Genomic DNA, 17,554 nt, shown 5'->3' with positions numbered 1-17,554 from the left:
TTTTATAATAAATAATTTTTGCAACAAGTCAAATCTGAATATGGAGGTTCAGATCCAAGGTTGAAAAGAATAATTAATTCCTTGACATATTTTATTGTAGGAATCATATCTCCACTTTTCATGGTACAGAATCCCTCATTTGGGCATTTAGTGAGAATGTTAGCCAGAATAAAACCTTAAAAGAATCTGCTCTGAAACTGCAGGAACACATTCAAACTTCAGTGGATATCATCAACATTACCATTTAAATATTGCTTTGATACTTGAAGGGATAAAAACTTGGGAGTAATCGATTATTAATCGATTACATTTTCCAAAGTAATCGATTACAATCGATTACAGGACAAAAATGAGTGTAATCAATTAATAATCGATTACACAAAATTCCTCTAAGTAATCGATTATTAATCGATTACATTTTTCAGTAATCGTGCCCATCCCTGGTCAGAATCAAAGTTTGTGTCATGTATCAACTTTCAGTTTTTCTCCAAGGGAGAGTTATGAACTTTTGAGCCAGCAACCTGCAAATATAACCTTGAGTCAAGGTCAGTACACACCACCTGTTGACAGGAAATCTTTATGTTAAGTATTACTATTCAATGTTTCTTCATTAAAAGTTAAACCAGTTTGGTCAGGACAGGAATTAAACATTTTTTGTACAAGTGAACTTGAACTTGACCAAATGACCTTAGGTCAAGGTATACCTGAGGCTATAAGCAAGTTTTGTGCTGTATTTTTTCTTCATTAAAAATAGCTTTAGAGCAGAAACAAATTTTACTTTTCTGGTCTTGAATTATCCAGAATGACCTTTACTCAAGGTCAAGATTTTTCCTCAATTCATAAGCAATCTTATGTGTCAAGTATGAGCTTTCAATATTTCTCCAATACAGTGTTCTGACCCACATGATTGAACGGACCGACTGATTGACAGACAGATAAACAGACATGCTGATTCCTACATACTTCCAAAATTTTATTTGCAGTAGAGAACTCGTACAAAGTTGTGTTTTTTTTCTTCTAAAAACTGTATTTATTTATCCAATTAAAATCTTGTTGAAACAGATATAAAACATAGATAGGTAATCAAAGATTTAAAAACTCACTCCCATGTATGTTATCGATAAGTAACATGCATTACCAATGTCAGTTCAGTCAACCAATTACTACCCGGTAGTAGCTAATACTGACTTTGAAATGGACCAGATGTAAAACTTTAACTTGTTCATTCACCTAAAAATGTAGGTCAAATCCTGCATCCCAAGTAAGTCTGGTAGTGTGCATCCTTGTATGCTTCATCCATGCAAGTTTGGTTTAGGTAGATCTTTGACCTGTTTTACTCAACTGGAAAATGTAAGTCAATTCATCCAGCATCTATTGAAGCAAATCTAGTAGTGTGCATCCCTAGATTCACATTCATGTAACTTTGGTCCAGGTAAAGTTTGTAGTTATTTAATTATGAATGAATCTGTTAAAAAAAAATCAACATCTTCATTCAACCAGAAAATGTAGGTGAGATTCAGCATCTGTAGCCAGTATGGAATGAAGCATTGCTTAGAAACATCATTTGTTTAATATTATGATCCAGGTAGGGCTTAGTTACTTGGGAATGAATCTGTTCCAAAAACCAACCATTATACTCATCTAGAAAATATAGGTCAGATTCCTTTTATTTTGTATGATCCCTAAATGCATCATCCATGCAAGCTGAGTCACTAAGACTTATAGTTACAATGTACTTTTGATTGAAACTTGTTTCTATAATTTTAACCTTCAAAAACTTGAACTTGGTCTCTCATCCGGTATATGATCATGCACCTGAAGCAAGTCAGATATGTACATAGCACGATGCAAGCCAAGTTTGGGGACGTATGGCTTATAATCACTAGGGAATGAAAGCTGCTGCTCAAACTTTAACCCAAATGCCAATGCCGATGTTAGGGGTATAGCATAAGCTTATCTCGCCTTTGTCAATGTAAGCTAAATGTATGATTGTTGCCCATCACATTTAATCTGGTGTACATATACACTGTTTGAGAACATTAAAACTCATGCACATACAGTCACTTATTTCATATACAGGTAGCCTCCTCCTCTGAGAAAGAGAATCATATAAGAGCCTGTAAACACACACAAACAATCCATCCCTGACTTCTTTGGTATTTCATATTTTCTTCTGTTTCCTTTGGCCTGCCTCAGTATTTCTGCCTCTTCATTTAAATTTTTTCACTTTACTCTGACTGCTTTGGGCTCTGTAATAAGTTTTAATGTTTACATTTCACCCTCTTCTTGCTGTGTTCTTCACTGGAGTCCCGATCATCTGCCCTCACATGTTTGTGTTTCTTTCTTTTTAACTTTTCCCGTTTTCTTCAGTAAAGAAAAAAATCCAAGGAACAATTTTAGCAGAAATAATCAGATGTATTATGTTACTTGAACATGCATATGTTTTCTTCATATACGAAATATCTAACACAGAAGACCATCGCCACTAATGATAACCTGGGTTTTATGTAGCTCTCTGGGAAAAATTCATACAGACATACCCTAGAGCTACAGATCCACTCGTTGAAAATAATCCATTTACAGCAATAATTTTTAGTTCTAGTGGTCAGAGACTAGAAGAGCTTATGCAACAGTATGGTGTCGATCATCTGTCCACCTGTCTATTGACTCTATTTATCTATCAGACTGTTTTGGGTAAATATTTTTTTTAAAAATGCTTCTGTTTTTGTCCGATTTCAATAAAACTTTCTACACAGGTAGACTTCACTTAGATACATAATTCTTGTGTATCATTTTTTGATTTCCATGAATGAAAACTTACAGAGAGAAATTTCTGCAAAATTCTTTCAAAACTACTTTTTTGAACAGTTTTAGTCTGATTTTACACAAGTAAGCTATACATGTACAATAAACATTAATCTGTTTACTAATTTTAAATTTTGATCAATGGTTTTGCCAGGGTCACTATAAATAGAAAATTCCGAGAAATTCTTTCAAAGTTATCAGAAACCAGGCCAAAATTATAGTAAAAGAAGCATAAATTGAATACACACAACTTGGAAAAGTTTGTATATTACCGTATATACTCGCCTATAAGTCGGTCCGCATATAAGTCGGTTGTATTTTTTAAGTTTAAATAAGAGGGATCGACCTGCTAAAATACCAATCTTTTTATAACTCGCGTATAAGTCGGATAAAGAGGTTTGGGCAAAGTTTAATTCCCAAAAAAACAATTTATAGTTGAGTATATATGGTAATATGATTCAGTGTGGCCCTGCTACTCTCGAATAACTAATTATTTCTTAAATACATATTTCCATGTAAAGCTTTGATCTCCTTTTGTGGGCTTATCCTATGCTAGGATGCTTCGAAAATCTGCACTACATGAGAATGCTTGTACATTTCTATCACTAATCATGGACTATCTATACTAAAGAAGAATATTTTTTAAAGATCTTTTTATATGGTATATTTTCCTTAGTAAAAGTTTGTTCCCCTATCCTAACCTCCCCCTCATCTTGGCCCAAAAACCATAATAATATGTTATTGCTTTTTAATTCATAGATTACTTTTTTGTCAGACATGAAGACTGGCTAGTATTGAACTTTTGTCGGACATTTACAATAAATTAATTTTGACTGCAAATCTGACAAAACAAACAAGTTTTGCAAATTGTAGTAGTTTGTTTCTGTAGTTTCAAATCATTTGGGGTTTTTTTCCCTCTTTGAGATGATTTTTCTCTCACCTTTTTCTATTTCTTTCTTGTTCATCATCGATATCATCATCATCACCACTGTCATTCTTCTCTTTATGTTTTCTTTTTCTTTTTTTCTTCTTTAGTTTTATCTTTTTCTTCTTCCTGTGACAATAACATCATATACCTCATACATTAGTTTATTAGAAACAGCTTACTGATAAATGAATTCATTCTATGAAGGGAGATAGTTTAAGATTTAAGACTGTGCATTTTCTACTATAATTCCTAAGTAAAACTTAGATCACATATTGTGGCTCCATCTACACTATCAAAAAAGTTTTTATATAAATATGACAATTCATGGCTTTGCTGTTCTTTTGAACAAGATTTTTCTAATGTATTAAGTAAAAATTTGATCCCCAATTGTGCCTCCCTGTTATGATTTGTGTTACTTGATTACAAACTTGAATCTACACTACCTGAGGATGCTTTCATTTAAATTTGACTAATCATGCCTTTGCTGTTCTTGAGAAGATTTAAAAATTTTTCATATACATTTTTGATTTCCCATTGTGACCCCTCCCTATCCCCAGGGGTCATGACTTAAACTTTAAATTGGCTGACCTGCTTTTCCGTGGATATATGTATATATATATATATATATATATATATATATATATATATATATATATATATATATATATAATATATATATATATATATATATATATATATATATATATATATATATATATATATATATATTTTACAGTAAAACTCGTTTGGTAGGAACACGGATATAGCGAATTTATGGATATAGCGAAGTTGGAAGTTGTTTGCAATCCCTTGCAAATTCTTAACAATGCCTTAATTGTAAAATTTTACAGATATAACGAAATTGGATACAACGCATTTACGGTTATAGTGAACTGATTTTGTGTCCCCTAGAGTTAAATATAAGGCAATTTATATTGTTCATAGGGAATTTTCAAAAGATTTGTAATTCTAAAATATTGAACTGACATAATCTTATAAGTATTTATATTTGAAATTCAATCCATCTAAAAACTTTTGAACTCCCAGGTAAATATTGTATTATATACTTCCCTAAATACATTCGGTAGTCAAACTTGAAGGGAAAAAATCTATATTACGAATCCGCTATATATACTTTAAGGAATTCATTATACAGATATAACGAATTACAGATATAGCGAAGTAAATTAGGAGGTCCCTAGAACTTCGCTATAACCGAGTTTTACTGTATATATATTTCAGGCATTCTAGAAGTTATTCTAAACACAAAAATGTTGCAAATTAGTTAAATGTTTAATATTAAATTGACTGGACAAGTCAAAAATCTGCTGCCTTGACCATGGAAAAAAATCTTCATTTGAGGTTGTCTTGTGACACATCTTTAACATGCAACAACAAATGACTTTTAACTCTTCTAAATAAGGGCTACAATGTTACACCTGTAATTTGTGTTTATTCTTACTCAGAACTTTTACATTTGCTGTCTGTGTCAGATCCAGTTTGGAATTCTTCTGGATGCAACTCCTTGTAGCCACTGTGGTCCCACCTGAAAATCAATAAATATACTATGTACAATAATACTGAATTCAATTCAGAAGTGGGATATGTAAAGTATACATGTATACAGAAAAACTCATTCAGTACAAACATGGATATAGCAAATTTACAGACATTTAAAACTTTTGTACGCCAAGATAAGTTTTGTATTTACTACAGTGGCTGCAACGTTATTGTTGACAACTTACACGAACAATCATGTTACACGCACACAATTAATGCACTATTAAACCTGTAACATGAACGATCCATTAATCACATGATTCTACACGTTACACGATCTTACACGATTGTTAATTCAAATGCACGATTCTTCACCCAGAATGGGTAAAAATATTTAGGAAAGAATATTTTCAAAAGGAAATAAGGCTTAATAGTTACAAATAATTATTGATGCAATTGATTGACTTTGGAAAACTGAAAAAAATTACTAAGGAATAGATATTTTTGAAACTAATTAAGACTAAATAGTTATTTAAGATTACAAATAATTATTTATGAAATTCTCCAACTTCGTAAAGATGTAATTTGTGATTGATTGCTACATGTTCTATGAGAATAGAGATGATACAGGTGCATGAGCTGTGAGTTTTGATTCTATTTTATGATATGCAGTTAGGGGATAAGATTAAAAAAAAGCATTGGCATATAAAAATTAATTAAAATTATATCCATCTTTCCATTAGTGAATCTTTAAAATCAGCAATTAATTTACAATTCATTCATTTGCAGAAATTATCAAAATAAAGTAAGTATCAGGGATAAACACTGATAAAAGTAACCCGACAATCATGTTGGTAACATTCGCCGACTAAATATGTCAGCATTAAGAATTATTCATTTTTGGGGGGGTAAAGATATACATTTTTGATGTATAGATATAAAAATATCTGTCCAAACTTAGCAGTAAATATGATAAGCATCAGGGTTCAGAATAAAATCATTAAACATCTTAAATATGTGTATCATTAAATTTTACAATATTTTAAGAGAATACAACATTGAACAACTTACTATATTACTTATTTACTAGCGATATTTAGTTAGTTCAATTATGTAAATCGTGCTTCATTTCTTTAAAACAGACAAGTGCAATGCTTGTTTAACAAATTACATTCCGATAAAAACTTACAAAACGAAATTTTCACGTTTCTTACCGCATGATCACGCACGATTAAAACCGCAAACGATTCAGCCTGATACACGCACGATCCCTGACGTTACACGAATGATCAAGCATGTTTCACGAATGATTCTACACGATTGGCTTGTCAACAATAACGTTCCAGCCACTGTACGTCCTTGAAAATATTCAGTTGTCATGCAGAAGGAAAACAGGTATATTGAGAACTCAGTATGTATATTTTAATATTTACATTTCCAAATATTTTTCCTTACGATTCTTTGCAAATTAGAAAAAAGTTGAACTTCATGTTCTAATGAACTACCATGGATGAGCAAGGATATCTGCATTGTGACGTCATAATACCATACTCCACGTCAAATGTTTTGTTTCAGAATTCTTAGTTGTATGACATACATTTGTAGGAAGTCTTCAGAATAATAATGTAAATATAGGACATGAATTTAATTTTTGTGAATTCATGAGGTACATGAAGTACAACACTTCACGCCTGCATATTTATCATGAAGTGCTAATATGCTTCATGAAATATGCTGGCGTGAAGCATCGTAGTTCAGGTCCTCATGAATTCTAAAAATTTAATTCATTTCTTAATAAATCATTATATGGATACATGTATGACAAAGAAAGAGGGCGTACAAGGCGAGGACAATCCCCCAGTCTGGGACAATATATTTCTCAATTTTCAAAGTTCACAAAAAAGTTATATTTTTCTAAAAGAATGTTTTCCGTAATGTCATCTTCAACACATTTGATTCAATTATTTTATTGAATGACTTTTTGATTGATAAGTTCATAGTAAGGCTTATTTAGTGGAAAATGGGTTTGTTAGAGCCATAAAAATGATTTTTGAATATGAATGGGTCAAGTCTCCATTCTTCATTAACGTTTATTTGACGGAAAAGTAAATGTAAAATCTAGTTCATGTTTCAAAAAAATGGAGTCTAAACCCATACTTTATGAAAATCGAACATTTCTGAAAATTTTTACGCTTCAACAAACTCATTTATTTAAATCACACTAACATCAAACAAGACAAGCAGACTTTGTAGGGTAGTGGTTAACGCGTTCAGACTTATGCCTATAAACGTGATCTTTGGAGAAATATTGGGAAATACAAAGTTAAAGTTTTCTTTATTTCTTTCATTCATTCAATCTTATACAAAATTCAAAAATAAAATAAACACAAAAACAGAAGATGAATAATATTGAATATGTCTCAAATTGCAATTGAACATATTCAGAATGTAACACTACTCCAGGTCCCATACCCATATAATCATTCCGAAACATTTCCTTAGCTGTATAAAACTGAAGTTTTCCAATTCAAGTTCTTTTCAGTTTTGTAAAATTATTAAGTTTATTAATTATAAATCCAAGAACAAAACAAACTTGTTTTAATCCTTCTATAAACACTGTAGTTATTACAATCAATCATGTTGTTTTAACAAATTGCTCTGGACAGTTTTGTGCTGCTGTTTTGAGATATAATTACCTTGAAAAGAACTGAAAGGCTTCTTCTTAGGTTTGATATTTATACCATACTCTATAGAGCTGTATCAATATATTGATATATCAATACGTATCAATATTTAAGAATGTATTGTATCGAAAAAATAACTTCCAATACGTATCAGACATGCAGATTTTCTCATAATTCTGTGGAAAAGTTGGGAATTTCAATCACCAAAGGTCATATTTTCACTGTTTTGAATTAAAATTGATCAATAATGGTATAATCATTAAGGAAATAGCACATCTTAGATAAATATTACAAAATACATAGACAACTTTATTTTAACATGCTGTTTTTACATACATAAAAAGTTTGAATTTGAAGTGTAATTTGTAGAGATAGTGAGACAAGACCTTCAAAATGGGTTATAAAACGATTTGTTTTTATAAAATTCATGCTTTAAATGATTTATATGACTTTTTTTGATAAACTTAAAGAATCCAATATATCAGATATGGCATTATAAAATATTGTATCGTATCGTATCGAATTTTTTTGCTCAATACACAGCCCTAATACTCTACATTTAAGAATTTTCCAAGTTCCTTCTTTAGTTACATAAAAAAAACCATTGAGATCTTTGGGTTTATTTCATGGATTAGACTACATCTGACTCAAGCATGAAACAAATGACACTCATGACTGGTATATGAATAAACTGTTTTATGATTATAGAAAATGAATTACTTGGAAACCAGAATTTTTTGAGTCAGGGACAGTGATACCAGGTAGATATCTTAGCCAATAAGATGTACTACATGTCAATATGAATGAAGTATGTAGCTATTTCTTATTTCCCAGTATTTCCCGGGAAATACCAGTAATTCCCGGTAATTACCAGTATTTCCCACCGTCCTGGGAAATATGAGTATTTCCCAGTTTTTTGCCAACCCTGAGTAAAATTTTGCAAAAGTGGGTCAAATTACAAGGTCAAGAGTCAAATATGTTGGTACCCAAAGAAAGTTCTTGCCACAAGGAATATACCTGTGAAATATGAAAGCCATAACTCCAATCAGTCAATAGTTATGGTCAAGGTTAAAGTTTTTGAAGACAAACTGATAAACTGACAGACAGATGAATGTACATGGCAAAAACTATATGCCCCCAAATCTTTGATAACGGGAACATAAAAATCTTGTTTAATATAATCGAAATACTCTTCAAGAAACATTCTATGCTAAGTTACATAGTCCCCACCCTCTCGGACACAATGACAGCCCAGGAAGCTGACATTTATTAGGCCTTGACCTTCAATTTGGTGAAACTTTCATTCAGTTGTAAATATTGAGAAATCAACATACTTAACTTTCAAAGAGTTACCAAAACGAAAACAGTTGGAAGTGTAAATATTTATCTTTATTTACAGTATATACCTGTCTGGAATAGCTTCCTCTGCTTTCTGCAACTCTTTTGTCCAGTAAAAAGATGGCTTGGATTGTCCACCTAGATCTAATGAAGAACTTCTCCCACTCTTTTTAGAAAATCTGTAACTGGAACTTTTTTGTCTGTCCTGTTTATAGGATTTGTCCCTTGTGTATTTTGACTTCCTAGAATTTACTTGACATTTTTCAGCATTCATCATCTCATACTGCCTCCACATTAGAGATTCTTCAACTATCTAACCAAAAATGTTTTAACAATTATAGTATCTTAATCAAAGTATGGGACAAATCACATTCATAAATTCAACCTTTATAGTTTTAAGTAACTTCCTACTTTTTTTTAGTAATAAAATTCACATTTAAAATAATGCAGTGGACAGACCACACTTGAGACTTGTGGAACAGAAGGATGAAAATGTATAATCCTCAGTTTCCTCACTTAAGTGACTCTTTCTAATATTGAAAAAGGAAAAGATAATAACAGTGGTCGATCATAAAAAAAAAATCTACACAAAATACAAATCTGAGAACAGAGCTTAAACATGGACTCCCAGAAATTCCAGAGGTGGGATCAGGTGCATATAAAATAAGGTGCATATAAATGAATACATGTATTTGAATAAAATCTTTCTTATGCATTTTTTTAGACTCTCTGTAAAAGCATATACCTTCAACTGTCTTACATGTAATTTATAATTATTCATGCCCATATTTGGTCCAAATCTTAATCGAGAAACTAGTACTCAATTGCTTGCAAACAGTACTAGTATGAGAAATTGGAGCTTCGTTATTCCTTAGAAAAGAATTTTAAAAGATATTCCCTGTATATGCTGTAAATCAAATTCATTCACAAAAACTTTATTTTCTTTTATTAATGTGAGACAGTCTGCTAGTGAAAATTTCATTCTTGCTTATTTTTGTATTCTTTAAGATTACAATGTATCTAGAGCAATAACCAGAATTCTTGAAAATTTTGTCTTGTTAATAGAAAGTAAATAACTAACTTGGAAAATAAGGTGTCAGGATAATTTACTAATCTACAGTAACATATCCCTCTAAAAAATGTGGTCCCATCTTGACTCAAAAATCCTGGTAGGATATATAAAACTATGCAACATAGAGAAGCTTACCCACAGTCATCAATTTAAAAATTTTGGTAGATTGCTCAGTGAAAGTAGGCAAAGTTTGTCTGCTAGATGTCTATGGGGTAAATTGCTCAGTGTTGGCAATAAAATCACCTGCTAGATGTCTAAGGGGTAAGTTTGTTTGCCACATGTCTAAGGGGTAGATTGCTTAGTGTAAGCTGGCAAAAGTTTGTCTGCTAAATTCTAAGGACCAAAATTTTTTTCTAATATATTTGTAATGTCTTCTAAACATGCTAAATATTGACCAACTTAGGCCCACAAGAGGCATAGACTTAAGACCCAGGTCCGAAAATTTTTTCAACTTTTGTAGAGGACAGTAAAAAAAGTAAAGAAAAAAAAAAGCATGATAAAAATGGTTTGATTTTATTTTCCAAGGCTTGACAATATACATGTAAACTCAAAAGCATCCTCACAATATCAAGGTTTTGTGATTTCGGAACTCCATGTGTGGAGTTCCGAAATCACAAAACGTTGACATTGTGAGGATGACTCAAAAGTAGTCTTTTAGCATATTTAAAGAAATACTGTGTTTTGGTTATGTTTTTTTTTTTCATTTACCTTATTGTGACTTGTTGCATGGCGAATATGATTTTTCAATAATGTCTTTGATGAGCTCATCTTTTCTGTCATCTTCAATTTCTGAAAATACATGCATCTTAAAACCATTGCACTTTGAAATAAGATAAATAACATTGCTAATTTTACGTTGCTTGCATATTTTTATGTGTATACTCATCAGTTGATTTCCTTATAAACTACATTGAAGAATTATGATACTTCAAGTATAAATGCTGAATTGTTGTGCCTCTGTTGGATAGCAAGTCATACAATGATGTTATACCACTACAGAAGATGAATTTTACTTTCAGTCAATCATTTAAATTTTAATATTTCTACCAAATAAATCAAACAACAGGCTTATGGCATGCTGTTCATAAGGAGATTTTTCAAAGAATTTTTTTTCCCCATCAATATTCTTGTACTCATACTGTGACTCCATCCTAGCACAAAGGGGTTACTTAACATGAAACTACAATACATGGGGATTCTAAATATCAATATGACTTACATGGCTTTGCTGTTCTGGAAAGATTTCTTCCCTATACACTGTGAAGGTATTTATATTAGTGGTAATCTATGGAAGGTAATCGTGTTCAAAAATCCAGTCTTGTAAGTACAGGGTTCTCCATGGGCTAGATCCACCGAAATATCATTTTATGCCTCTAAACTGCTTAAATATCTTTTTTAAGGATGACAGACCTAATTCGAAATTTCACGCCACTGCGCAGAAAACCACGCATATGCCTTGAATCGAATTGACTTAATTATGTATTGCAAAAGATAAGAAATTTACATTTTTAATTATTTTAAAGATATTCAAATGTTTCCTCTCAATTCAAAAATATTGTAATATTTTGATTCATATTTATTTGATGATTTTATAAATAAATGATTTATTTGGCCAAGGTATTTTCATTGAAAATTTCCCCCAAATTGTGCCCTACACCTGAGTTTGACATGCCCCCCTGAAAAATCTAAGCTGATGACCCATTTATTTTTTGGCATAATTTGCTGGTAAATTGTCTTGTTAACATTGTCCTTTTATATGAATAAAAATTATATTGCAGATTTTTTTTCAATGATCACTCTTATACCCTACACTAGCAATTTCCCTTTACTTCCTATAGTAATTATCGATTTCCATGGCCAACTTTTGAAACGCTCCCCATTAAAAATCTACATCAATGACCATATGATTTTTTTATTGATTTTAACTCACCAAAAGTCACATTACCTCATATTAAAATTTGAATTAAAAATCTAATGCAGAAATGAATTAGGTCCGTCGTCATTAATTCACAAGTTTTAAGATATTTCAGTATTAATTGCAAATACCGGTATATAATTTATATATAAAGATCTTAGCGTGATTGTGTGACTTCCCAGAATTTCACCTGTCCCTTAATGAACACTGTATAATTTACTTTTGTAAACAAAATTATTTTTTTTAAAAAAAAGGGTTTAATGCTTAAAACTTATTGTTACTGTTTTACACTATTTTTAATCGATATCGATTAATTGCTTTTATTATTAAATTCAATGATCAATTTGCCAAATAATTAATATCATTTGTGCATTTAACCACTGATTCATTGTGTTTTTCAATTTATTTCATGGTTCCTTCACGAATTCAGTCGCGAAATGACCGCGAAAATTCGTATTAGTTTCATAGGTTACATACGTAAGTAGGTAATTCCGACATCCTAGCATGTAGTTCTGAACATACAACTGCATGTGGTAACTATGAGTTTATACTATGAAAATGTGTGGTATTTTTGATGTTGTAAACTTTGTTTTCTGGAAACTACATTGCCTCGCTCTGAACAATTCACAAGTCTACAAATGTAAAGTTTACACTTTGTCAAATTTTGATATGAGAAATTATGGAGGGGCATCAGTGCCACAATTCCTTTTAAATGTTCTTATTTTCTTTTTTATTATTCTAACTTCTTCTTTTTCCAAATTAATTAAATTCTTTATTTTTTATTTCTTATTTTAATTCTAACTTCTTGTTTATATTTTCCAACTTTATTTTTTTTTTCCTTATTTTCTTTTATTTTGACATTTCACTTCATTTCGTATTTTGATTCTATCTTAAATTTTAAATTATGTTTCACTATACCTAACTTATTACTTTTTTTTTGGTTAGAACTATAAGCAGAAACGAAAGTTTGAATTAGAAAGTAGGAATAAGAGAGTTAAATTAAGGAATCTGAAAGAAATTAAAACAAAAAGGGGTGCTATGACCTTTTATGTTCATGTACATAGAGATCTTGTGGTAACAGTCTTATGAAACATAGAAATATTTCCCAGGAACATGAAAAAAGAATGTTGTTTTCTGTTTTTTTTAATTTCAAAAACCTTATGTCATCCTGGTGTGTTTCTCTTGTTTTCAGGCCCATATGAAGCAATTTCATTTGGGGGCACCAAACAAATATTTCTTGACAACCCCCCCTTCCCCCCAAAAAAATCTGACATTACTGTTAAGGGGACACAATGGTAAATTAGCCTTGATTTCTTATGTATTTTCCAGCAAAATTATTGAGGGGATGCAATCGGAAATGGCTTTATTTTACATCTCCATATTTCATTGTATAGTATATACTGGCACCCTCACTCCCCTCACTGCCTACGGACCTAGCTCCAGGGCCATGAAACTTAGATGAGCTCACTTTTGATCACAGTCTCACCTTTCCTACTATTAAGTGCTTTGGTAAAAGTGAGACAAATCAAAAGTGAACTTATTTAAGTTCTATGGCCCTGGAGCCTAATGTTTAAAATATAAATATCACTGCTATTTTTGAATACCCGCTTATGGTACACAAATATCAGGTATCTTTAATAGATTGATATCGTCATCATGCAAATTATTTTTTCAAAGTAGGACTGGAAAAAAGTCTTCACTTCAACAAATCTCAGGGCTGAAGAACGAGGGGGTGGAAGATTGGGCTCCCTACTCTTTTGTGTGAAAAATAATCTTTCGCAGTTGTTTTAATATTAAAAAATTTATTTATAAGCTGCATCCCCCCCCCTCCCACCACCACCACCACAAACACACTAATTTTGCAGTATCATCAAACTCTGGCAAATTCTTGTGTGGAATAAAAGTTATTGAAAAGTTAAAGAAAGATATCCTAAACATTATTTCAACCTCCCACGAAGAAGGAGGAGTTATTGCAGTTCATTTATTTATTTTTTGCTCATCAATTTTTATTTACCCCCCCCCCCTTTCTTGTTACAAATCTGCATCTTTAGAGTGGTTGTTCCTTTTTTTTTAAAATATGATATTATTTCAATTATATTAGTTCTTAACAAACTAGGGCACTGATCATAGTAGCTATAGATAGCTATGATAGACACCCCCCTTGCCATTTATTTTTTGTTCAAAAAAAACTTCATGAATCATCAGGAAGAATCACTATATTCAGACGCTGAGTATATTTTTTATGCCCACGGATCGAAAGATCCCAGGGGTATATTGTTTTTGTCCCGTCTGTCTGTTTGTCTGCCTGTTTGTCTGTCTGTCTTTTGTCAACTTTAACCTAGCCCATAACTATTGCGCTGTCAAGGGTAAGGCTTTAATATTTGACAAAAGTGTTCATTATGACAAGACCTTTCCATTGGTACAGAAATTTTTGTTCATGTGACCTCAACTGTGACCTTTGACCTACATTTGAAAAACTTTAACATTGGCCATAACTATTGCACTGTAGTCTACGTCCCAATCCAGAATTGTGTTACCATCGGGGGCAAAGTGTTTCACAAACACATCTTGTCCTCTCATAAAATTTTGCTTGGGCGAGGTGTCTTTTAGATGGGCCGACCTGTGACTATCAATGACCGAGGTGTCATTGGGCCAAGACATCTGCCTACCTCGACAATGATTCCTATAGCGTTTTGTAAGTAAGCTTTGTACATGACACATGCAGTAGAAAGTGTATAAATACCTTTAACAACTGTTTAAGATTTTATTTTGATTTCAGCATTCCACATTAGCGCACAGGTGGTTAACAAAGGATCGAATAAGGCACTTTTTACAGAAAACAATTGGCATCCGCAAAGAAATTCTGCTTCATAACTTCTACAAGTTCCTCTAGGCCAATCCTGACAATATACATAATAATAATGATGCACTTTAAACGTTTTAGCCTACGAACTAACAAACTTTACAAAGTATTGTGGACGGTCCTAAATCAATGGGGTACCTAAATCGGTGGCATCTCCTTTTGAGCTGGTATTTTTTATTATATTTATTGGGAGATCTGACTTTATCAATATATAAATAATGTTAGGTGACACAGTAGCTTATAGTACGTGATACAAAAGTAAAAATACATGTACCCATAAGAAAAAACATTTAGATACAACAGTATTTGATTTACTTTGAAACATACTCAATTTTTGAGAGGTAAAATAAAATAAGATTGAAATTACCAATTAAATTTGAATTTGTTGAGAGTATGCAATCAAAACAAAATCTATACAAAATTTCAACATCTGTACAGATTAGTCATTTGATAATCAAAGAAATTTAAAATTTTAGGGGACTCCAAAAAGTTCATGTCTGTTATATGATCTATGTGTATATTTTTAAAGGCTAGTTGCATTTAGATAGTAAATAAATTCACAATAAATACATAATTAAACAGTAAAATATTTTAAATCAGAAAACTTTTCCAACTAATTTTCTGAAAAGGTTAAAAAGAGAAATTTTTTACTGTAATCATGATTTTTGCCCAAAGTTGGTGTTGTCATGTGAGCTTAGTTTAGCAGTATGAACAGGGTAACCACTGGACCCATGGCTGCTTTGATTCAAAAGAAATTTTCTTATATGGTGAACATTTTATTGACATCACTTTCAATATTAACATATGTACCTGTTAAAAATATTCTGTAAATCTATTGCTGTACATTTCCATAATTTCTAAATCATTTGTTTGTTTGGTGCTGAACTTACGAAGGTAGAAACCTTTGAAAAGCATCATACCACTGATTTAGGTACCTCATCTATTTGCACCTGCCCAAAACAGAATGTCATACATTTGGAGAATAATCAGATATCGATTCGTTATTATTCAGTTATTTGATTAAAATTTTGGTAATATTTGAATAAATTATAGGAACCTTTAAAAGCAAAACTGCATTAATTCCCTATTCAATTGTACGTCTTGTTTGTAAGTAATTGAATGCTTATTACCACCAAAATTATGAAAAATGGGTTCCTCGAAGTCGAAGATACATTTCAATATTTGTTTAGTTAACTCGTACTCATACTAACTCGTATATAACACATTTCGAGTACAGTCAACTCGTACATTTTGTGGAATGTGCGCTCAACTCGCATATGCGAGTGAAATAACTTTCCAAAAGTATTTGCATTAATTTGGAATTTTCCAATCTATTTTTAGTGTAATGTGGATGAAAATAAATCCTTATATTCACCTGGAAGATCACATGCAGGTGAATAAAACTTAGTATTTTTTTTCTACATTTTTGGATCTCAGTCAACCAGAGAGAAAGGAATTATCCAATCATACAATATGATGTTTACCATGTAGGAAAAAATATAAATATTTTATTTATTTTCTTTAACAAGTAATAGCTTTTCAAAAAGCTTGCCTGACCAAAGCAATCAATATCTATGGAACATGTATGTGTATATATATGCAAGAGAAGTGCTAAACGTTTCCATCTTTTTGTTTTTTTAGTTTTTTTAAAGTTCAAAATATTTTATTACCGTACATTTTGAGGACCTTGTACATAAGAAAGCACTATAATTTTTTTTAACTTGTTTGGAATTCAGAAGAAGAATGAAAAGAGAAAAAAATTATTTAGGCCTAACATTTATTTATTTTTTCATCTCAAAGAACAATTAAGGATTTATACATGTACGTGGAATGCACATGCATGTGGATAACATTTCAATGACATGATATTGTTTTACAAATTTTACTCTTAGAAGTGTGAAGAGAAATAACAATGTTTGAAATGAATAAAGGAGTTGGGATGCACATGGCCATGGAGGTGCATGGTAAAGTGAAAAGGTATAAATCACAATGTTATGTATCAGGTGTATGGCAAAATGTTTCTTAAAAATCATTACCTAAAACAAATGTCATACTACCGGTTATGAATGTATATAAGTTTTGAGAAAGCAAAATAATCTACACCTGTCTTGTACACTGAAAGAAAGTCATACATCAGAATAAAAGGAAACGGATGTACATCTTGATAATGATTATGTTACAGTTCACTTTCTGTAATAGATATAAAGTACATGTATGTCGAATACAGTTCTATATGTAGTGAGCAGTCTGATATTAAGCGTAATATCAGACTGTCTCAGTTATTGATATCCTTCAAAACTGGACTGTTACTGAACAAAAGAATTAAAAATCCGATCATTTAGCAAACCAGGTGTGGATCCAGGCATTTTTTTTTCAGGAGGTTGCACTCAAGTCGAAAAAATTCCAAATCAGAAATTTCTTGACAAAACAAAAACAAACAAAGACTGCT

The 17,554-nt window shown here is 31.4% G+C and overlaps 1 protein-coding gene across 2 annotated transcripts; it reads right to left on the bottom strand.

Moving 5' to 3' along the window:
- Positions 1-985: 985 nt before the first annotated feature.
- On the bottom strand, positions 986-16,255 carry LOC133192645 (uncharacterized protein NKAPD1-like). 2 transcript variants are annotated; one of them, XM_061328644.1, is made up of 7 exons: positions 16,236-16,255; positions 14,986-15,142; positions 11,036-11,116; positions 9,324-9,568; positions 5,196-5,279; positions 3,746-3,859; positions 986-2,364 (listed from the first exon to the last, which is right to left on the bottom strand). In XM_061328644.1, exons 3-7 carry the CDS (start codon positions 11,105-11,107, stop codon positions 2,262-2,264), a joined length of 618 nt encoding a protein of 205 aa, XP_061184628.1. In that variant the 5' UTR covers positions 11,108-11,116; positions 14,986-15,142; positions 16,236-16,255; the 3' UTR covers positions 986-2,261. The 2 variants fall into 2 exon arrangements, with proteins under 2 accessions (XP_061184628.1, XP_061184631.1); XM_061328647.1 differs by lacking the exon at positions 16,236-16,255 and adding an exon at positions 16,163-16,220.
- Between the last annotated feature and the right edge of the window lie 1,299 nt (positions 16,256-17,554).

This window comes from Saccostrea echinata, unplaced genomic scaffold, assembly GCF_033153115.1.
Source record: "Saccostrea echinata isolate AGI-Se365-2 ecotype Australia unplaced genomic scaffold, CSIRO_AGI_Sech_v1 ptg000025l, whole genome shotgun sequence".
Lineage (NCBI taxonomy): Eukaryota > Metazoa > Mollusca > Bivalvia > Ostreida > Ostreidae > Saccostrea > Saccostrea echinata.
Note: the sequence above shows the minus strand (reverse complement) of the source record. Positions and strands in the feature narration are given on the sequence as shown.

Excerpts from the sequence above, each read along its gene's own strand:
- LOC133192645 (XM_061328644.1), bottom strand. The coding sequence starts at position 11,107 with ATGACAGAAAAGATGAGCTCATCAAAGACATTATTGAAAAATCATATT. Across the intron at positions 3,860-5,195 it reads AGCAAATGTAAAAGTTCTGA|GAAGAAGAAAAAGATAAAAC; the intron begins GTAAGAATAAAC and ends TTATTGTCACAG. Across the intron at positions 2,365-3,745 it reads CAAGAAAGAAATAGAAAAAG|AAAACGGGAAAAGTTAAAAA; the intron begins GTGAGAGAAAAA and ends TCTTTACTGAAG.